The sequence below is a fragment of the Elephantulus edwardii genome, unplaced genomic scaffold (assembly GCF_000299155.1).
Source record: "Elephantulus edwardii isolate Elephantulus edwardi_28Jun2011 unplaced genomic scaffold, EleEdw1.0 scaffold00002, whole genome shotgun sequence".
NCBI classification, from domain to species: Eukaryota; Metazoa; Chordata; class Mammalia; order Macroscelidea; family Macroscelididae; genus Elephantulus; species Elephantulus edwardii.
In genome coordinates, this window is record NW_006399752.1 from 13,856,372 (window position 1) to 13,880,035 (window position 23,664).

General features: G+C 37.7%; 1 protein-coding gene across 1 annotated transcript in view; it reads left to right on the forward strand.

The window, feature by feature from the left end:
* Positions 1–23,664, forward strand: part of CEP85L (centrosomal protein 85kDa-like) — a 152,825-nt gene that overhangs the window by 36,456 nt on the left and 92,705 nt on the right. Inside the window, exon 3 of the mRNA XM_006878999.1 lies at positions 22,574–23,361. Coding sequence (XP_006879061.1) covers positions 22,574–23,361 — 788 coding nt within the window. The remainder of the gene's footprint in view (positions 1–22,573; positions 23,362–23,664) is intronic.

Here is a 23,664-nt window from a genome sequence, read left to right on the forward strand (position 1 = left end):
GAAGACCTTCTATGAGCTGCATTGATTCAGTGACTGGGGTAATGGGGGTAGGTGTTTCGGAGACATGAGATTGGCACAGGATAGAGCAGGTTTTAGGACTGTTGTACATAGGGTCACTATGAGTCACAGGTGACTCTGACACATAACATTAACAGCATGGAGAGCAGAGTTTATTTGTGCTTACCTCAATGGAGGGTAAGATGGGAAGGAGAACTAAGTAACTAGGGGACACTGAACTTCCTTTAAGATTGATGAAAAAAAAGTAATGATATTTGAACAACATAATTCATGTCACTGATCTGTACATAAGAAGATTATAGAAATTGCAATGTTTTGTTAACATAAATATTTATAACATTTAAAAAGATGGATAAAATATTTATAAAACCTGGAATAGTTTACTGTCATTTTAATAATGCATATGAAATATAGAAACTTTACATTCTTTGACTCTTTATCATCCCCATTTATAGTAAAAATATTTCAGATACTTGTTCTACAGACATTAATAGGGAAATCAGTGTTAAAAGTTTTGCCATTACCTTAAACATTTGGCTTTAAGAGAGCCAGAGATCTGAGGATGACAGTGGAAAGTTCTCATCTATTGTTTCTATGACATCTGAGTTGTAGTTGACTTAATGGCACCTGACAGTTGTCAAACATATTTTAAGAAGTTGAAGAAGAAAGCAAGCCTCTTGTATTTACATGCATTTTTGCTTTGCTCTTCTTTATGCACAAGGTTTTATATTTTATCTTTTTTTTTAAGTGGAGAGAACTTTCTTTGGGTTCTTTGGTGATAAGTTCTCTTTATTTTTCTTTCACCTAAAATTATCTTGACCTCTTAATCATTCCTAGCTGAATTCTTATGTATTACTGAAGGATAACTCTGCTGGCTGTAGAATTCTGATTCGACAGTTCTTTCCCTCCCACTGTGATACCATGATTACAAGTTCTTATATTAGAGTTCCACAGGTTCCAGATGCTTCCCCCCTCCCCCCCCCACTTAGTATTTTTATGTTTCCTATTCAAATTGGGTAATTATCCTTGTTTTCTCTTCCCGTTTATTGATGATTTTTTTCTTCCACTCCTTGTTGAGCCTGTCTACTGTGCTTATTTCTTCTTCTTCTGTATTTTTCATTGTGTATATGTATTGTCTGTTTTTTTGCACAACTTTCTGTTTTGAAATATGTTCTTAATTGTTGAAGTATTTTCATGATTGCTTCTTTAACACATTTGCCAATTCCGTCATCTCAGTGTAAGCAGCTCTTGAGTGCCTATTTTTGATTAGCTTGATAACTTGCTAGCCTTTGGTATAAAAAGAATTTCTAATTGAAATTTAGTATTTCTGTGTGTTATGAGACTCAGGATCTTCCTTAAATCTCTTTTTGCTGACTTTTGACTCTGTTCTGATAGATGAAAGGACTAGGGTACCATCTTCTTACTTGCATATTAAAAGTTAAAACTGTTCTATTCCATATTTCCTTTCAAGGAGGAAGGGTCATCACTTTGTGGATGTAACTTTTTAAAAAATCTGTCTTTACTTTTTTTCCCCCTCCACCTTAAAAATAGTTAAGACTATTCACTTCTCTTAGCTTAGAGTGGAAGTGGAAGTCCAGGCTTTACAGCTGACTTGATGTGGTGATGTAGTTACGGCTGGTTGGTAGTCAAAGCCCTCACTGACACCACCTCAGTGGAGAGGTGAAGGGACTTTTCCCTTTCTGGGGATAACATTTTTGTCTCTCTGCTTGGATCTTTCTGGTACTCCTCAAGTGGGGCTTTTGAGGTGCCTTATTTCAGCTGAGAAAGGATAAACATCTCAGCTTCCCATTTGACTTTGCTGGTGTAGGTCATGGATATAGGTGGAGCTAGGAGTTATTACTGTGGTATTTGGCTGGAGAAAGAAGCACAGTCGGTCAGTGTCTAAAAATTATCTTAGGCTTCTACTTTCTTGGCTCTTTGCTTAGAGAAAGCAAGCTTTTTTGGTTGGATTTTTTTTGGCCTTAGCTCTTGATGTTTTGGTGGTGTTACTAGTTTGAAATTCTTACTTTAATCCTGGGATATATGAAGCAAAATAAAGAAACCAACCAACCAACCAAAGGAGGGGGGAGGATGACAACCAGAGGGAATTTACTCCCATTTTTAAGTCAGAAAGCGCTGACTTTCACTCTTCTAATTTTTAGTTTTATGTTTTATACATGATGTATAAGGTGTGTAATTGCTTTTAGGAAGAGAGGAATTGAAAGAGAAATGTTCATCTTCATAAATTATTTTTTAATAAGCACTAGAGTGCAGAGAAGCCAAAGCAGAAGGAAGAATTCAAGATACTGAAGAGCTGAATAGAAGATTTCAAAAGGCAGCACTGGGACGACAAAGTAAAATAGTACAGTGAAATGTATAAGGAGCTGGAGTAAGAAAATCAAAAGGGCTGAACTCGCTCAGCATTTCTTAAACTCAAGGAACTGAAGAACAAATTCAAACCTCGAGTTGCTTTAATCAAGGAGGCTTTAGGCAGAATATTAAATGATCCAGGGAACATTAAAAGAAGATGGAAAGAATATACTGAGTCACTATATTGAAAGGAATTGGCAGACAAGCAAGAATTTCATGAAACAACATATGAGCAAGAGCCTGTGGTGATGAAGGAAGAAGTTCAAGCTGTTTTGAAGGAAATAGCAAAAAATAAGGCCCCAGGAATAGATGGTATACCAATTGAAATATTTAAGATAACAGATGCTGCCCTGGATGTGCTCACCAAGTTGTGCCAAGAAATCTGGAGAACAACCACTTGGCCAACTGACTGGAAGAGATTTATATTTGTTCCCATTCCAAAGAATGGTGACCCAGCAGAGTGTGGAAACTATAGAACAACATTGATTTCACATGCAAGCAAGATTCTACTGAAGATTATCCAAAAGCAACTGGAACAGCACATCAGCAGAGAACTGCCAGAAGTCCAGGCTGGGTTTAGAAGGGGTCGTGGTACTAGGGCTGTTGTAGCTAATGTTAGATGGATCTTAGTTGAAAGCAGGGAATACCAGAGGAATGTCTGTGTTTCATTGATTATGCAGAGGCATTTGACTGTGTGGTTGGTCATGACAAATGGTGGCTGACTCTGAGAAGAATGGAATCCCAGAATACTTGATTGTGCTAATGCAAAACCTATACTTGGACCAAGAGGCATTCGTCAGAACAGAGCAAGGAAACACCACATGGTTCAAAATAGGGAAGGGCGTATGCCAGGGATGTGTCCTGTCTTCATAACCTTTTAACCTGTATGCAGATTACCTGGGAGGCTGGGCTCTATGAGGAGGAATGTGGCTTCAGGATTGGTGTAGGATCTATCAACAATCTGCATTATGCAGATGACACAACCCTGCTTCCTGAAACTGAGGAGGAAGGACCTGAAGTGCTTGCTACAGAGGGTCAAGGACTGCAGCCTTCAATATGGATTGAGGCTAAATATCAAGAAGACAAAGATTCTCACCACTGGACCAATTGGCAGCATCAAGATGGATGGTGAAGAGATTGAGATTGTTCACAGCTTTAGTTTGCTTGGCTCCACAGTCTTAGCACCAGTAGCCAGGAAATTAAAAGACTTATTGCGATGGGAAAGTCTGCTGTTAAGGACCTCTCCAAAGTACTGAAGAGCATTGGTGTCTCTCTGGAGACTAAGGTGCATCTGATACAGGCCATGGTCTTTGCAATCACTTGTTATGCATCAGAGAGTTGGACAATGACCAAGCAGGATAGAAGGAGAATTGATGCCTTTAAGCTGTGGTGCTAGAGAAGAGTATTGAGGGTACCATGGACTGCTAGGAAAACAAACAGATTCATCATGGAGAGGGTTAAACCAGGCGACTCCTTGGAGGCAAGGATCCTGAGGCTTCGTCTGACAAACTTTTGACATGTTGTAAGGAGGGACAGGTCTTTGGAGAGGGACATCATGCTTGGGAGAGTGGAGGGACAGCACAGGAGAGGAGGGCCCTCTGTGAGGTGAATTGATTCAGTGACTGGGGTAATCGAGATGAGTGTATCAGAGACAGTACGATTGGCACAGGACAGAGCAGAGTTTAAGGCTGTTGTACATAGGGTCGCTATGAGTTGCAAGCGACTCAATGGCACATAACAACAACAACATAGTGAAGATGGAACAGGAATAGGACCGGGTTCAGAACTGTTGTTCATAGGGTCACTCTGAGTCATACTCATGGCACCTAAAAAAAGCAACAGTTATAGTTAAGTATTTTCTGTAATTATTTTGCTAGCAGTTGCACAGAATGTGGGTATCATTAATGTTTTGCATCTAATTTCTTCTAAAATAATACAACTCAAAGGGAAAAAAATATACATAGATGGTAAAGAGACCCATAGTAGGAATGTGTTTTCTGTGACTTATGAGACAGTTATTTGTTTAGTTGAAAGTTCTAAGAATAATTTTATATCATGGTCTGTTTCTTTAACTTACCTTTTTGCCCTTAGAGTGAAAATTTCATATACTGTTTCCAGTCTTTCTTAATGAATATTATCAAGACTGTTAAGGTTAAATTTATGTTCAGTGTCGTCATTTATTTTAGACTCTTGGCATAAATTTAACAAGATATTTGATGTTTATGGAGCTTCTAGTTGGTTGATAGTCATTGCATTTTAGTGTAGTATCTTGTATATGTTTTTATTGCAGTTTAAAGAGCTCTATGAGATAAAGTTGGTATACTAAAAAAGAAGTTGATTTCAGAAAGGAAATAAAATCAAACCAAGTTTTAATAATTCTCTGAAGGTGAGAATTTTATTATTTTAAGAAGCATTTTTTCACTCTGAGGCTGGCAGTATTTATGAACTGTTCAAGATACTGTCCTTTATAATAATTTTTTTTCCTTCAAGCTTGCAGATACACTTATGGAAGTTATATATGGAAACAATTTTTTTCAGGAATAATAAGTCACAGTATGAGAATTAGGTTTGACTTCAATGATAATAGAATTTGGCCATTATTAAATGAACAAATTAGGGTAAAATGAAAGGACTACTATTATTAATATGGTGATTAAGAGCTTAAATGGGTTTTAATGTTTAGATCTTATCACTTAATTATCACTATGACGACCTTGAATGATTTCTCATTTTGTTCAGTCTTGGTTTTTTCATCTATAAATTGTAGATAATAGCTCTCCAATTGAATTTTGAGAGTTTAGTAGCATGAGTTTTGTACTGCTGCTGTACAATTCTTTAAACCCTGTGTGCTGTTTAAGGAAAGGTTTCTTCTTTTCCCTCTTTACTCTCTAGTCTTACGTATCTCCTTGGATTTCTTCTCCCAGAAAGATTCTCTAGCTGAGGTATATAACACGGTAACTTTGACACCAGCACTCTATTTTGTGTTTTTGCTTTATATGTTTAATGGGGACAAGACATTTGTAGTGTATTACAGAGCAGGCCCTGGTATGTATTGCATGCTCAGTATTTGTTGAATGAAACAATGACTATATAAACTCTCAGTTGAGGATTCAGTGTCTAGTCACATTCTCACTTTTGTAGCTGTTACTCTTGAATTTAAAACCTCTTTGATGTTACCCCAGACAGATAAATTTACTCTGGCTGTAGTCAGTACCAAGGCTGGTATTTTATAAGGTGATCATTCTGTTCTGCTTCATTAATTAGCACTCTTGATCTGTTTTTAATCTTCTGAAAAGTTGTTTTGATCTCCTTTGCTGATATCTGGCTTTTCAGGGCTGTGAGTTTTTACCTTAAGTACAAATTTCCCCTCATTTCAGCAGTATTGGGAGGAAGAAATATAACTCTCTTGAGTCAAAAATCTTCAATTAGAGGCTCATATAGTTATATATGAGAAAGAAGACAAAGACATTATAAGAAAATGACTATAAAACTTTATATTGTTAGTATTTTTTTGAACATGATGTAATAAATGCACATTTGAAAACCATAATGAACATATTTGGAAAGCAAATTTGTATTTCAAATATTACTAAACACTTTTTAAAAAGTTTGCATTTTTGTATTATTATATACAACAAAAACTGAGTTCTCCCTTTGTTCTGTTTTTCAGTTCTTGATCATTTTTTAAAATTTATTATTAATTCCAATGAAAATTTACAGAGACTTTGGATTTCCACTCATTCATTTTTGCACTTTTTTGCCCTTCCAACCCTCCCCCCTAGTACACTACCCTCCTGGAAAAGTAAAAGAAAAATTCTTTCATTGTTTTACAATCCCTCCCGACAGGTCCACTCCACTATGCAGCCTTCACTCTGGACTCCTGTCATGACAGAAATGCTTAATCACATATCCCTTTTAAACAATTTTCTCCCTCATCTGTTTCAAGACAGTTGACATAATTTATCCCATCTGTCTCAGTCTCCCCCCAACCCTGAGGCCAGACCTGTTTTACAACAGTGGCACCATGCAGTATTTGTCCTTTTGTGACTGAGATACATCACTCAGCATAATGTCCACCAGAGTCACCCATTTTGAATAATATTGCATGAGTTCTTTGTTTTTCAATGCAGTGTAGTATTTCATTGTGTGACTATACCACAGCTTCTCTATCCATTTGTTTGTTGATGGGCACCTAAGTTGTTTCCAACTCCTTGCTATTGTGAACAAAGCCATGGTAAACATGGGTGTGCATATATCTGCTTGGATGTTAGTTATGGTCTCTTTGGGGTATATTCCCAGTAGTGGAATTGCTGGGCCAAGTGGTATCTCTATTTGCAACTTTCTGAGAAAGCGCCATACCACCTTCCACAGTGGTTGTACCATTTTACACTCCCACCAACAGTGAATAAGGGTTCCAGTCTCTCCACAACCTTGCCAGCATTTGTTGCTTGCTGTTCTGTTAAATTTTGCTGTTCTGACTGGGGTGAGATGATACCTCATAGTTGTTTTGATTTGCATCTCTCTTAGAGCTAGGGATTTTGAACATTTCTTCATATACTTGTTAGCCATCAGAATGTCTTCTTTGGTGAAGTGTCTGTTCATATCCTGTGCCCATTTTTCTATTGGATTATTTACCTTTATCTTGTTTTGGTGCTAAGTCCCTTATTATCTGATATGTTGTTACCAAATACTTTTTCCCAGCCTGTGGCTTCCCTTTTTACCCTGTTGGAGAAGATTTTGGATGTGCATAGGGATTTGATTCCTAGAAGGTCCCATTTATCTATTTTATCTTCTCCTAGTTGTAGGTTTTTCAGGATATTTGTAAGACTGTTTATGTTGTGGGTTAGGACTTCTTGCGTTCTTCCAAGCTTTTCTTTAATGAAGATTATAGTTCTTGGTTTTAGTTCTAGGTCGATTTGGTTTTTTAAAAATGTCTCAAATACTGCTTTTACTGCTGTCCAGTCAGAACCAACTCATAGTTGACCCTCCAGTGGGTTTTCAGAAACTATGTTCTATCACACAGATTTTTCCAGACCTTTAGTTATGGATTTATTTGCATTCACACAGATGTTAAAATAAAACTGGATCATCCCAAATGTTTTATGACTTTAAGTATATTTTTAAGAATTATTTTTATTGTGAAATGTTTCATAAAGAATATATGAGAAATAATCTTTAAATTGAGTGGAAGAGGTTCGTATATGCTCTTATTCCCCAAAATGGCGATCCAGTAAATGTGGAGATTATCATACAATATCATTAATTTCAGATAAGAGGCAGATATCTTGCTGAAGATTGTTAAAAACCAACTGCAGCAGTATGTTGCAAAGGAGCTGCCATATGCTGGTTTCAAAAGAGACCATTTCACAAGGGCTGTAAATGCTGATGTCATATGTCTTAGATGTAAGCAGAGAATAACAGATGGATGATTTGACTAAATGCATTTGCATTTGACTATGTGGATATAAAAAGAATTGTGGTTAACATTGATAAGCATGGGAATGCCAGATACTTAATTATGCTCAAGTGAACCAATATGTAGACTAAGAAGCTGTTGTCCAAATGGAACAAAGTTTAAAACTACATAAAGATCCGGAAAGGTATACATCAAGCTTGTATCCTTTCCCCATACTTATTCAGTCTATGTGCTGAGCAAATGATTTGAGAAGCTGGACTGTATAAAGAATGGGGCATGAGAATTGGAGGAAGACTCATAAACAGTCTGTGTTATGCAGATGACAGAACCTTCCTGGCTAAAATGAGGACTTGAAACACTTGCTGTAGAAGATCAAAGACTGTTGTTGTTGTTGCTGTTGATTGCCTTCAAGTTGAACATGACTCATAGACACCTTATGAACAAAAGGCCTGGCTCCTCTACAACTATCAACATTTGATAAATGTTGATCAAATACTATAGCCTTCAATATACTATGTATTAGATATCAACACCAAGGAAACAGTAATCCTCACCACTGGACCAATAGTTAACATCGTGATAAGTGGAGAAAAGATTGAAGTTGTCAATGATTTTGTTTTACCTGGATCTACAATCAGCACCCATGGGACCAATAGTCAGGAAATCAAAAGATGTCTTGCAGTGGGGAAAACTGCTGTGAAGGACCTCTCCAAAGTGCTAAAGAACAGTGTTGTTAGTTTAAAGACTATGAGGTACTTGATACAAACAATGATCTTTTCAGTTACTTCCTGTGCATCTGAAAGTTGTATAGTGAATAGAGATGACAGAAGAACAATTGATGGCTTTGAGTTGTATTATTGGAGAAGAGTACTGAATATCTTAGAGACTGCTGGAAGGCCAAGTCTGTCTTAGAGGATGTGCAGCTGTAGTGCTGGGTTTGTATTCTTCCACAGAACAGACAGACTTTATTATTACATGGCTTTTAAGAAACTGACTCACAGGCAGTTCTTAGCTATTTTTATTTTTTTTAATCTGAATTCTCTTTTTTGTTGTTGTCGTATACCATCAAATCATATCTGACTGGCACAGGAAGAGATTGCCCCTCCTTCTCCAGTAGAGCATCTGGTAGATATTAGTCTGAATTATCAAATTGTAGCTTTTACTAGTTATGTTTTGGCCTAATTTTCAAATATATATATTTATATGTACACATATATGAAAAAGAATTTTTCCTTTTCATAAAGCTCAGCTACAAAAAATGGTTATTTTTTTCTTTTTATAAATTCCAACTGCTAATTTGTTTGAGAGTGAATATCTAATTATCTTTTATTTCAACTAGATAAGACTAAGAATAAAATATGGGCTGTATTCTCCCATGAGATTTAGTTTTGATGGTGTTAGATGCCGTCGAGTTGAGTACAACTCATAATGACCCTATGAACAAAAAGCCTCATCATTCTTGCCTCCAGAGAGCACTCCAGCAGCACCCTCTCCAAGACATATCTGTTTGTTCTCTTAGCCGTCCAGGAGATGTTCAGTGTTCTTCTCCAATACCACAGCGCAAAGGCATTAATTTTTCATCTCTCATCCTTATTCATTGTCCAGCTCTCAGATATATAGCTAGTAATTGGAAAGACTATGGCCTGAATCAGATCCACCTCAGTCCTCAAACTGACGTCATTGTTGTTGTTATGTGCCTTCGAGTTGCTTGCAACTCATAGCAACCCTATGTACAACAGCCCTAAACTTTTCTCTATCCTGTGCCAATCGTACTTTCTCCGATACACTCATCCCGATTACCCCAGTCACCGAATCAATCCACCTCATAGGGGGCCTTCCCCTTCTGCGCTATCCCTCCACCCTCCCAAGCATGATGCCCCTTCCAGGGACCTGTCCCTTCTTACAACATGTCAAAAGTATGTTAGACGAAGCCTCGGAATCCTTGCCTCCAAGGAGTCGCCTGGTTTAACCCTCTCCATGATGAATCTGTTTGCTTTCCTAGCAGTCCATGGTACCCTCAATACTCTACTCCACCACAGCTCAAAGGCATCAGTTCTTCTCCTGTCCTCCCAAGTCATTGTCCAACTCTCTGATGCAAAACAAGTGATTGCAAAGACCATGGCCTGTATCAGATGCACCGTAGTCTCCATAGAGACACCATTGCTCTTCAAAACTTTAGAAAGGTCCCTAACAGCAGACTTTCCCATCACAATACACCTTTTAACTTCCTGGCTACTGGTGCCAAGAGTGTTGACTGTGGAGCCAAGCAAACTAAAGCTGTGAACAATCTCAATCTCTTCACCATCCATCCTGATGCTGCCATTTGGCACAGTGGTGAGAATCTTTGTCTTCTTGACATTGAGCCTCAATCCATATTGAAGGCTGCAGTCATCATTACTCCTCAGTAGTTTGGAGAGGTTCCTAAGTGCAGGTTTCTCAGTGTAATGCATCTCCTTATTTCCTGACTGCTGGTACCAATTGTGGATCCAAGTAAGCTGTTGACAGTTTCAGTCTTCTTTCCATCCATCATGATGTTGCCTATCGGTCTAATGGTAAGAATCTTTGTTTTCTTGACATTGAAATGCAATCCATACATGAGATTTATTGCCTCTGAAAACCCACTAGCTGTTGTGAATAATGCTACAGTAAACATTGGTATGTTGTTATGTGCCATCAAGTTGCATATATAACTCATGGTGACCCTGTGTACATTAGCTCCAAATGCTCCAAATTGCTCCGGTCACTGAGTCAGTTCATCTCATCTTGGAGGAAGACTCCTCTCCTGGGCTGTCCCTCTGCCCTTCCAAGCATAATGTTACTCTCTAAAAGACTGGTCCTTTCTGGTCATGTGCCCAAAGTATGTGAGTCAGAGTCTCAAAATCCTTGCCTCCAGGGAGCACACTGCTTTCACCCTCTCCAGGACAGATCTGTTTGTTTTCCTGGCATTTCACTGTATGTTCAACACCCTTCTCCAACACCACAAATCAAAGGCATTGATCCTTCTTTCATCCTTAGTTACTGTCCAGTTCTCTGAGGCATAGCAAGTCATTGGGAAGATTACTGGATCAGTCACATCTTAGTCTCTGACATCGTTGCTCTTCAGTACTCTAGAGAGGTCCCTGACAGCAGACTTTCTTTGATTTCTTAACTGCTGGTGCAAAAAAGGTGTTGATTGAGGAACCATGTAAGCTCAGTCTCTTCTCTGACCATCATGAAGCTACTGATCATCCCAGCGGTGAGAATTTTTGTTTTCTAGATGTTGAGCTTTAATGCGTTTTGAAGACTACAGTCCTTGACTTTCTGCAGCAGACACCTCATGTCCTCTTCAGTTTCAGCAAGCAAGGTTGTATCATCTGCATAACTCAGGTTGTTGGTAAATCTTCCTCCAGTCCTGATGCCACATTCCTCGTAGAGTCCAACTTCCTGAATGACCTGTTCTGCATATAGTTGAAGAGGTTTGGAGATGTGGTGCATCCCTGATGCACACCTTTCCTGATCCTTTTTAAATCTCCATTTTCAAGTCTTTTGGGTATGTAACACATAGAAATGGAAATTGCTGAGTTATTTTTTAGATTTTGAGGAATTGTCTCACTTTTTCCTTAAAGTGGCTGTACCATTTTGCATTCCTTATAGGAATGAAGACTGTTGTTTCCCCACATCCTTGCCAATATTTGTTATTTTTTGTTCCCCCACCCCCAGTTTATCCATACAATGAAAATAAAACAATGTCTCATTGTCATTTTGCTTTGCATCTCTCTGGCACTCTGTTTCCATGATTTTCACAGCCTCAGAAACCTATGGCAGTTTATTTTATTTTTGGTTTGCCTTTTTTTTTTGTCTTTAGAGGAATCCATTGTTGACAACTGGCATGGTAGTATTCCTCTTGTTTGATTTCGTGATCTTCAAACTGGTTCTGACTAGTTCCTTCATGGCTAAAACAAGGGCAGCCTTGCAGCAGCAACCGACTCTTTTGCCTTTAGCCTTTTAATCTAAGTAGGAAACAGGCAGTAGTATTCTGCTCAGAGGCCAGCTTTGATGCTTTTAATATGAGACACTGATAAATGTTTCCTACTTTTTGAACCACTTCAAAATAATAATTGTTTTGTTAATTGTTTTTGTGTACTGTCATGTAGGGACTGACTCATAATTGACACTCTAGTTGGTTTCCAGAGACAGTTTAATCTGTGGGAAGAAATTGCTGATCTTTCTCCCACAGAGCAGCTGGTGGATTCAAACTGGGTGCCTTTGGATTGTCAGCACAGTTCCTTACCACTTAGGCTATCAGAGCTATCAGAAAAATAATAGTGACCATGACTTTTTGGAATGTTAAATTTGTTTGGGGTTTTTTTTAAATATGGAATGCGTCACAAATTTGCATGACATCCTTGCACATGGGCTGTGCTAATCTTCTCTGTATCATTCCAATTTTAGTGTATATGCTGCCGAAGTGAGCACAGAATGTTAGGTTTTATACATGTTTTATTTTTCTTTCTATTTTAGATTCCTTCAGAGATAAAATATAATTACCTTCTTTTTGAACTGATAGAAAAAAATGACTTAGTGTGAGTTAATAACATATCAGAGATTAAATGGTGGAACTGTGTTTCTCCAAGTGACTCTGTCTCCAAAACCCCTCCTCTTATCCACCCATTGTGCTAGTTACCAGTACCTGGAAAGGAAAAGCTAGGAGGAAAGACGTCTTGAGAGAGTGTAGGAAAGTAAACCTGAAAGGGAAGGATCTTGAATTCTACTTTCAGCCCTGTTCTTGGGTCAAGTAATTTAACACTTAGGAACTTTAGTTCTTCTTTTGTACATGAGTGTAGGCTAAAGGTTATGCACATAAAACTTAACTTTGCTTGAGAAGTTAAACTATTTCAAGGCAGATCATAGTTTGAATGCAAAAAACTTTGCTCCTTTGCTTCCAACTCTAACTTTCTTGTTAATCTTTATATTGTTTATAAGGAATTCTTGGAATTACAGTTTTTAAAACTTTATAGATCTTGTCATAACAGCTCTAGAAGGTTTATAAAAATGAACATTGTTTATTAGCAGAATCTTTATGGACCACTTTTCCCCTTTATTATTTATCTTTTCTGTCATTTTATTTCTTGACCTCATGTAGCAAAAAGCCTAAACGTGACTCAGCTAATTTCTGAATTGAGTTGATTTTAGAGACAAGCAAACTGTGCATGTGTTTTGTAAAAGCTTTCAAGTCAAGAAGCCATGTATTTGGGGAAGAGATTAATGTCTTCACATCTCATCAAACTTGTGGATGAACAGAGGAACGAATGATAATTTCCTGTACTGCTGTAAAGTAATAATTTTGCTTCTAAGACAAGTGAAAACCCTCACACAGTGCAAAGGGATTTGACTATGTGGATCACTACAAGTTTTGGCTAACATTGAGAAGGATGGGAATCTCAGAACACTTGATTTTGCTCATGTAAAACCTGTACGTAGACCAGGAAGCTGTTGTTCGAACAGACCAGGGGAACAGTTAATGGTTCAAAATCAAGAAAGGAGTGTTATCAGTGATGTATCCTTTCTCCATAAATCAGTAAAGGAGTGTAGCAGGGATGTGCCCTTTCTCTATACGTTTTCAGTCTATATGTGGAACTGATCATTTGGGAAGCTAGACTATATAAAGAAGAATGTGGCATCAGAATTGGAGGAAGACTCATTAACAATCTGTGTTATGTAGATGATATAACCTTGCTTGCTGAAAATGAGATGAAACACTTGCTGCAGATGATCAAGGACTGCAGCCTTCAGTATGGATTAAGAAGGTCTTTTCCACAGCACCAATAGTCAGCTTCATGATAAATGTGGACGGACGGCTTGAAGCTGTGAATGATTGCATTTTGCCTGGATCAACAATCAGTACCATTGGTAAGAGCAATCATGAAATCAGGAGATATATTGGATTGGGCACATCTGCTGTCAAGGACCTCACAAATACTTAAGATCAGTGATGTCAGTTTGAAGACTGGTGCACCTGAGTTAGGGCATGGTCCTTTCAATCACTGTGCATCTGATAGCTGGACAGTGAAAAAGGACGAGAGAAGAAGAAATGATGCTTTTGAGTTACTTTGCTGGAGAAGAGAACCCATGAACTGCCAAAGGAGCAAATGAAGATATAGTTTGGGGAAAGCAGAGATGCTGAAACTTTGTCATACTTCAGACATGTTGATAGGCAAGGCTCTTCCTTGGAAAGGGACATATTCTTAGAAGATGGACAGAAAAGGAGAGAAAGACCCTCAACAAGATGGGTTGAAAGAATGTCTTCAACAATGGTCCCTAGTGTGTTGGAGATGATAAGGATGGCTTAGAAAAGGGCTAGCGTCATGTTTGTTGTTTATAGGGTCACTATAAGTTGTACTTGACTGAACATTACCTACTGACAACAACATACTTTAATTGGCTTTGAAGCAGGTGGCTGAGAATAATGATTAAAAAACCTAAACTTTGGAAACTCTAGTGGTCTAGTGGGTAGGCATACTACCAACCCAAAGGTGAATGGTTCAAATCCACCAGCTGGTCCATCGGAGAAAGATTACCCTTCTCCTCCAGTGTGATATATAGCCTCTGAAAACTCAGCTTTGAGTTGGTTCTGAGTGGATGAAACATGAAAACAAACTAAACTCACTACCTTTGAGTCAGTTCTGATTTGCACAGAATTGTGCACTATTGTCATATACAAGAGCTCTTTTAGGACAGGTTAGAATTGCTCCATACAGTTTCCAAGACTTCCAACTTTATGGAAGGACGTTGCCTCATATTTCTTTTAAGAAGCAGTCGGTGGGTTAAAACCTCTGAGTTTTTGCTTGGCTCTCTTTTTTTACAATTGTGCAACCAGACTCCTCAGAACTGTGATTGGAGAATAACAAAATGAGAATTGAGATCTGCACGGTATTTTATACAGTTGTCATGGACAAATTGAGACTGGTGTCTCAATGTTTATGTATTCAGCTCCTAATAAAAAAGTCAGAGATTTGAACCCACCAGGGCCTCTGAGAATAAAAGGCTGATGATCTGCTCCTATAATCTGGGATATGCTCTGGGGCTATTCCACTTTGTCATCTTGGGTTACTTTGAGCCAAAATCCTAGTATACAACAATTGCTGAAAGATAACAGACCTTTAACTGTAGATGAAAGTTTGCTACAATATTTAAGATAAACAAAAGTTTCTCAGAAAAGCATCCTTTCTTTGTCCCACTGATAACTCAGTTACAGTTCTCATATTCATGGCAGTTATCTTTAATTGAATGGAACTCGATGCAAATACTGTAATGCCAAGAGAGGACTTAATATTTTAGATATGTCTCTTGTAAAAAGTTCACTTTATTAAAAAAATTTTGGGGGAATTTTTTGAGTAAGTTTTACTTACTGTGATAAATATTATTATATTGATTAATTTTTAATCCTCACATTGTGTGCTTTATATCTTGCTTCCTTTTGAATAGCTTTCTCTTCTTTTTTCTTGAATTATTTAGATGTTAGACTCTTTTTTCTTAAAAAATAGAGAGGTATAGTTTACATACAATTTAGAGCTTTTGGTAAATTGTCAAAATTATGCAGCCATCATCACTGCCAGTTTTAGAGACATTTTTATTCCCTTGAATAGCACAATGTTTTCTACTTCTTTACCATTGGCTCCTGTTAGTAGAGTGCTTCCTGAAAATTTTCAGTGTCAACCAATTAATTCTTTCTGGTACAGTGATTCTGTGTATTCGCTCCATCTTCTTTTGATGTACTCTGGGTCATTCAGTATATTGTGCCTTTCAGTATTGCAACATGAGGTTTAAATTTGTTTTCAGTTCTCTCAGCTTGAGAAATGCAGAACGAGTTCTTTCATTTTTAATCTCCAATTCCATTTCCTTGCACATTGCATTATGGTACTTGTCTTTGTCCTCCTGAGCTACCCTTTGAAATCTTCTGTTCAGCTCTTTTGCCTCTACATGTTTTCCTTTTGCTTTTGCTTCTTGACACACTAGTGTAATGTTTAGAGTCTCTTTTGACATCCATTTCAGTTTTTCTTTCACCTTTGTTTTTGCCATGACTTTTTACTTTCTTCATGGATGATAACCTTGATATCCTCCCACAGTGATCGGGTGTCCATTTGGTGTCCAATTCCTCAAATCTTTTCCTAAGATGATCTTGAAATTCATTGGGAATTGATTCAAGATCATATTTTGGTTCCTGCAGACTTATTTAAATTTTCTTTGGCCTCAGTTTGAAGCTACATTGAAGGCATTGGTGAAAAATTAGGCTCCAAGAATCAATGGGATACCAGTTGACTTTTTCCAGTAAACAAATGTAGCCTTTGATGTGCTCACCAGTTTATGCCAGGAAATTTGGAAGACAGCTGTCTGGCTAATGAATTGTAAAAGGTCTGTATTTGTTCCCATTCCAAAGAAAGATGATCCAACTAAATGTGGAAATTACCAAACAATAACATTAATATCACATGCAAGCAAAATACTACTGAAGATCATTAAAAAATGGCCAGAAGTTCAAAGCAGAATTTAGAAGAGGCTGTGGTATCAGTGATATCATTGCTGATGTCAGATGAATCCTGGCTGAAAGAAATACCAGAAGAATGTCTCTTTGTGCTTTATTGATAATTTGAAGGCATTTGACTGTGTAGATCATAACAAGTTGGGGCTGATTATTGAGAAGAATGGGAGTTCCAGAACACTTAATTGTGCTCGTGCTGAACATAGACCTGGACCAGGAGGCTGTTGTGCAAACAGAGTAGGGAACACTGCATGGTTTAAAATTGAGAAGGGAGTACATCAAGGTTGTATTCTCTCTCAGTACCTATGCATTCTGTATATTGAGCCAGTTATCTGAGAAGCTGGATTCTTATCAAGAGGAGTGTGGTATCAGGATTGAAGGAAAACTCATCAAATGTGCAAATAACACAACCTTGCTTGCTGAAAGTGAGGAGGACTTGAAACACTTGTTGCAGAAGATCAAGAAATACAGCCTTCTATATAGATTGTACCTCAATGTCAAGAAAACAAAGATTCTTACCATTGGGCCAATAGGCAACATCATGATGGATGGAGAGAGTGAAACATCATCTTGCTTGGATCTACAGTTAACACCCTTGGTACCAGCAGTCAGGAAATAAGGAGATGCATTGAACTGGGAATCTGCATTTAGGGACCTCTCCAAATTATTGAGGAGTTATGATGTCAGTTTGAGGACTGAGGTGCATCTTATTCAGGCCCTGGTCTTTCCAATTACTAACTATGTGTCTGAATAAAGATGACAAGAAGAAGAATTGATACCTTTGATCTGTGGTGTTGGAGAGGGCACTGAACATCCCATAGATGGCCAAAAGAATAAACAGATCTGTCTTGGAGAGGGTGCAGCCAGAGTGCTTTTTGAAGGCAAGAATGGTGAGGCTTTGCCTCACATACTTTGGGCATGCTGCTAGGAGGTGCTATTCCTTAGAAAGGGACATGATGCTGAGAAGGGTGGGGGATTGGCGAAGGAGAGGATGACCCTCAACCAGGTGGATTGATAAGGTGACTGCTGCAATGAGCTCATGTATGTCAGGAAGTGTGAGAAAGGCACAGGATAGAACAGGGTTCAGATCTTTCGTTCATAGGGTTACTGTGAGTCATGCTTGACTTGATGGCACCTAACAATAGTAACATCATTGACACTATAGTTAAGCTTTCAGTTACATACTTGAAGATCGGCAGTTTGAATCCACCAGCCACTTGACAAGAGAACACTATGGCAGAGTGCTTCCAGAAAAACTGTTGTTGTTATTAGGTGCTGTTTGTTCAGTCAGGTATGATTCAGTAGCAGCCCTGAACAGTAGACCCTGGACCCTGTCCTATCGTGTTCCATCCTCATCTCTGACACAATTGAGCCTGTTGGTACCTCATCTTGTCAGTCCATCTCGTTTGGGGTCTTCCTTTCTTTCTCTGACCTTCCATCTTTCCAAACATGATGTCCCTTTTCAAGGGATAGCCTTTTCTATTAACACTGCTTAAAGTATGAGAGGAAGTGTCACCATCTTTCTTCCCTGGAGCACTTGGGCGGCAATTTGAAACCTACAGGGTGGGTTCTTTTTAGTGGTATAAAGTTGCTGTGAGTGGGATTTAACTTGACATACTGGCTTTTGGTTTTGTTTGGAAAATAAATGAGTACTTGGAATTTATCCATTTTATCTTGGATAAATAATTCAGTACAATTTATCTAGGTGTGCAGTACCTGTTGTTGAGTGCCATCAAGCCAGTATACTTAGTATTCTTTTATATTTTTTTTTTTTAAATTTCTGTAGGGATGATCATACTGTCCCCACTTTCTTTTCAGCTTTTTGTTATGTGCTTGTTTTTTTCCTTTTCCTTGTCAGTCTGACTAAAGGTTTGTTGATTTTATTGATCTTTTAAAAGAATGGACTTTTGGTTTCATTGATTCTCTTGTTTTTCTGTCCTTTTAAAAAAATTATACCTCTTATAATCTTTATGATTTTCTTTCTTTTTCTAGCTTTGGATTTCAATTTTTTTCCCCTTTGGTTTGTTTTCTTCAGTGAAAAGTCTAATGATGTAGGATCTTTTAAGGCTCACACTGCTATAAATTTTTGGCAAACACTACTGTCTTGGAAATTCTGGCATGCTGTGTTTCATTTTTTTTGGTGCCTGTGTATTATTTCTTTTGCGTGATACCCTTTTTGACTTCATGCTTAATCATGTCTGTCTGATTTCAGGCTTTCCTTGTTTTTGATGTCTTGTTTCAATCCATTTTAGTTGAAGGTACTTGTTATGATCTCAGTCTTTTGAAATTTATTGAGTCTTGGTTTGTGACCTAACTTCTCATCTCCTGGAAAATGACCCAGGTACACTGGAGAAGAATGTGCAGTGAGCTGTTCTTGGAGCAGTCTGTGTGTGTGCATTAGCTTAGTTGGTTCACTGGAGTATTTGATACATGGTAATATACTTTCCTAGTTACTTTTTTAAATTGTAAAGATTTGTTTTATTGTTAAGAGTTCTGGAGGGCTCTGTCATTGTAGAATTTAATTTCTTTTTATAATGATAAGGAAGATAGAGTAGAGGGAGAAATTATTCCTGAATATAAAACAGTAAGGTCAGATTATCCAGAGATTGATTGTTAGATAAAATTAATAACATATTGATCAGAATTTTGGTCCGATTCACAGTTAGTTATTTTAAATTCACTTGTATTATCCGTTTCCAGTGTTGTGGTGTCCATTTCTTTTAAGTCTGCCCTTAGGCTGAAATTCATCTGAAACCATTAGCTCTTTCCTGTCCCCTGTGAGTACTGCTATAAATTTCATCTTCTCGGCTGTAAATGGCCTCGCCTCTGCTGGTTTCAGATTTCACTGTTGTAATTTGGATATGAGCTCAATGCCATTGTGAGACATTGCATATGGGATTTGTGACTACCATTAGGAAAAAAGGACTTTAGGAATTACTTTGTATCTACTGTTATTTAACTAGGTTTAGTTAAGATAAGCTAAAATTTTGGAAAGATTAAAATGAGCATTTTTCCAACTCTTTCTGACCATATGGACTTTTTTCTCCAGGCACTCATGCTGTCAAATGTCTAATTCTTCATTCAGTAATTCATGTCTATGTGTTCATGTGTGTGAATAAATGAAAATTTGATCCTAAGTTTAGACAGGAATAATTTCTGAATGGCACAGTATATGAAAATCTAGAACTGGGATGCTGGTAATGGTTGGATTTGGGGTGTTTGAAGGCTTCAGAATTTCTGGTTTGAGACAAAACCCAGATGGAATAATGTGTGAGAAAATGGAACAATAGATACCTTTAAGTAATGGTATTTATAGTCCATCATCTCTTGCTGAAAGAGAATCTCTGTGAATAGGTAACTACCCCAAAGTTTGAGAACCCCAACAGGTGTCTGTTAGGTGTAAATCCTGAACTCAATATGCTATTAGCAGCATTTGTCAATTGCTTTCAGTCTTGTAGGAGTAAATAGTCTGATGCAAAGTTGCTTTTTATCCTCAGTTATTTTTCTATACATTTGGGAGCTATTGAGCCAGCACAGTTAGTTACTGAAAGTAGCCCATTATCAGATAGATAGAAGTAGCTGCCAGGACTAGTGATACGGTCTCATCTGGGAAAAAGAAAGGGGAGGCAGTTGCCTGATGTATTATTCATCTTGAGTACCAGGCTGTTTTGAAATGTGAAGTATTTTAAAATCATTGAGGTCACAAAACAACAAAATACCCTTTTCAACAGTTTGAAAAATGTTAAAGTTAGGCTTTTTCAAAAGAAGATAAAATAGGTGACGTTTTCTTTTCACTTGTGCGGGTTGGCCCTTGTTCATTACCAATTTTGCATTTATTATTTCAGGCCCTTCTTATGCCCAGGAATATGTTTGTTTATAGATACACATGCACAAATGGATATATAGTCACATATACATACATAATTATTAAAAAGATATACTGATTCCTTTCTTTTCCCAGTGATTGTAACAGTCTGTATTTCCAGTTCTGTAGGGTATCAGTCATCTTGAAATATTTCATGACTATCATACTGTCTGTATACACACATATATATGTAATGAAAATATTTTGCACTTTTTGTGTTAGTGAAGTTTAGCATTTATGAAAAATCCAGTTTATTTCTTTCTTGTCCAGTGATTTGGTGGTTGAATTCCTTTGCTTATTTTAAAATTTATCGTCTTTTTAAAATTGAAGCTTTATGTATATGTGACTAGCCTTTTAACTGTTAAATGAAGAGAACTTTTTTCTTTTTGCTTTTTTTATAGTAGTAGCTGGCATTTTGATTTGTGTCAGAAGTTCTTGAGTCCTTTTTTTTTATTCTTTAATCTTCACTGTTGTCATCTTTATTTTATGGATGAGGTAACTTGATGCAAGGAGATTACATGACTTATTTGAGCACACAAATAAGTGTGCAATAGTCAGCAGTCACCATTTGAATCTTGATACGATTATTTCAAGTGTTAAGACTTTGCTTTTTACTGTATAATTTTTTCCTTCAACTTTTTTTTTAATGCTGTGAAAAATTTGTATTTAGAATTAGCCACCTGGATTCAGTTTAGAGGATCTGAGTTTTGTTGGCAACATCCAAAGCATCGTAGTCAGGAGCAAGTTGAACATGGGTCTTCTCTCTATTAGGTCTGTTGTTGTTGACCTTGGCCATAGCAGTGTCTTAGAGAGCTTTATAGCTTGTTGGCCTTGACATTCATGATGAACACAAGTGTGTTGTTATCTTCTATGTTCTTCATGGCTGAATCAGTGGTCAGCTTGATGATGGCATAGTGGTCAAGCTTGTTTACTCTGGGGCGCTCTTCAGGGGATATTTGGGCTGCCTTGGAGTCTTAGCATCTTAGGCCACTGGAAGGTGGGTGATGTGCGAGTGCTCTTTTTTTTGTGGCTGTAGATACCTTCAGGACTGCCTTCTTGGGCTTTAATACCTTTGCTTTGACTACAGTGTTAGGAGAGGCAGGAGCTTCTTCTTTCATTTTCAGTGCCATCTTCATAAGAACAGCCAATATACTACTTTTGATCATATTCCTTCGTCTGTATTGTTTTCCTATTTATTCTCCAGGTGCATAAATTGTATGTAATCATTGACAGAAAGTCTTTTTTAAAAAACTTAATATGCTGACTCTTGTGAATTTTCTCTGTGTTTTAGAAACTTTACTTTGCTTCATTAAAACATTGAAAGCACACAAGATAATATTTAAATATATTCTTGTTTAATTGTTGTATAATACAGGTGGGGAAAAGTGGCTAAAATGTAAAAGCTCTCATTCACCTCCTAGCTCTTTTCCCACTGACTTCAGATTGCTTTCCCCTATCAAGAGACCCTCATGATAAGAAAACTATAATCTTTGATTTTAATGTGTGGTCCATTTGGTGATAATTTGCTACTTTGTATGTTTGTTGAATTAGAGATCCTCTTTGATTTTGTTTTGTTTTCCATATTCAAACTCATTACCATCAATTTGGAATTGATTCACACACAGCTGGACCCGTGTTCTAACTGTAAATGAAGGTTTCTCAGCTTTCTACAGTGGAGCTGTTTTCAGGTTGGCAGTACAGCTCCCTACTGATTAGGCCACCAGAGCTTGCAAGATTTTGCTAAAATAATAAATAATTTTACCTGACCTCAGTTATGCCGTCAGGAGGCTGTGTAGTCATTTTGGAAGTAAAGTTTGTAGCTTGTTGATTTAGTAAATATTAAAAGTAAAGCAGAAATCAAAATAGACCCCAAAAGCACTCTGTTTTTATAAATATGTTGTTAAGACCTTTCGTCATTATTCTCCATTTCTGTAGGAACATCTGTGTCCATGGTTTTTAACAAATGAATATCTCATGAGGTGTTGAAAATACGCAGAATAGGCATAATTTCCATAGATCAGGAAATGCTTTGAAAAATACCATGTTTTGATATTGTTGTGTCCGAACCTTCAAAACTAGATAGATTATAACACTTCTTGAGAGAGAAGCTAGTTTTAGAGATGATCTTCAACTCCAAATAGGTAAGAGCAGTGCTCAATATTTTTGAGAGTATCCATACTTGGAAAATGACTTAAAATGCATAATTTGTTTAGCTAAATTAAGAAGAATAACAATTTTAAAAATCTCTAATTTTGAGAAAGTGCTTCTGAAAAAGTTGTCCTGGAGAACCATTTGCAGTATTTTATTTTTGTATTTTGCATTTTTTATCCCCTCCTCCCCTGCTCTTGTTAATTGCAACTGATATGGCAATCTTTTCTTTTTCCAGATCATTCAACCTCAAGTGGCACATTATCATTTAAACCAAGTCGGTCATTGGTTACCCTTCCTACTGCTCATGTGATGCCGTCTAACGGCAGCTCTTCACTCTCCCGACACAGGGAATCACTGACATCAGATGGGTCAAAATGGAGCACAGCCCTCTTGCAGACACTGGGAAATCGCAGTAGAGAGGAGCAGGACTCGTCACTAGATATGAAAGACTTCCGGCCCCTCCGGAAATGGTCATCTCTCTCCAGACTGACTACCCCCAGTAACTGCAACCAGGATGGCATGGTGCACCCAGAAGAGCCTCGGAATGGTTTGGAAAAGACCGGGAGGAGCAAGGCATTAATATCACAACTGAAGACAATTGGACCTAGCTGCTTACATGACAGTATGGAGATGCTTAAACTAGAGGACAAGGAATTAAATAAAAAACGATCATCAACTCTGGATTGTAAATATAAATTTGAGAGCTGTAGCAAAGAAGACTGTAGAACCTTTCCCTCCACACTTAGGAGACAGACCTTAGACATGACATACAGTGCCTTACCTGAAAGCAAGCCCATTATGGCAAGCACAGAGGCTTTTGAACCACCGAAATATTTAATACTTGGTCAACAGGCAGTAGGTGGGGTTCCCATTCAGCCTTCTGTGAGGACTCAAATGTGGCTTACTGAGCAGTTACGGACAAATCCTTTGGAATGTAGAGCAACAGAGGACTCTTACAGTTTAGCTCCTTGGCAACAACAGCAAATTGAAGAATTTAGACCAGGAAGTGAGACACCAATGCAGGTAAGGCTCACATTCAAGTGTTTGCTTCCCTCTAGTGGTTATTTTGAGCATAGCACTGTGAAGTAACCACTTGAAATAAGCCTATTACACGTTTTGTATCTTTTAGAAATTAATGAATATAGATGGGAAATTCTGTGGTTAGAGACCTCTCTAAAGTACTCAAGAGCAATGGTGTCTCTTTGGAGAGTAAGGTCCGCCTGATAACAGGCCATGGTTTTTGCAATCACTTGTTATGCATCAGAGAGTTGGACAATGACTAGGGAGGATAGAAGGAGAATTGACGCCTTTGAGCTGTGGTGCTGG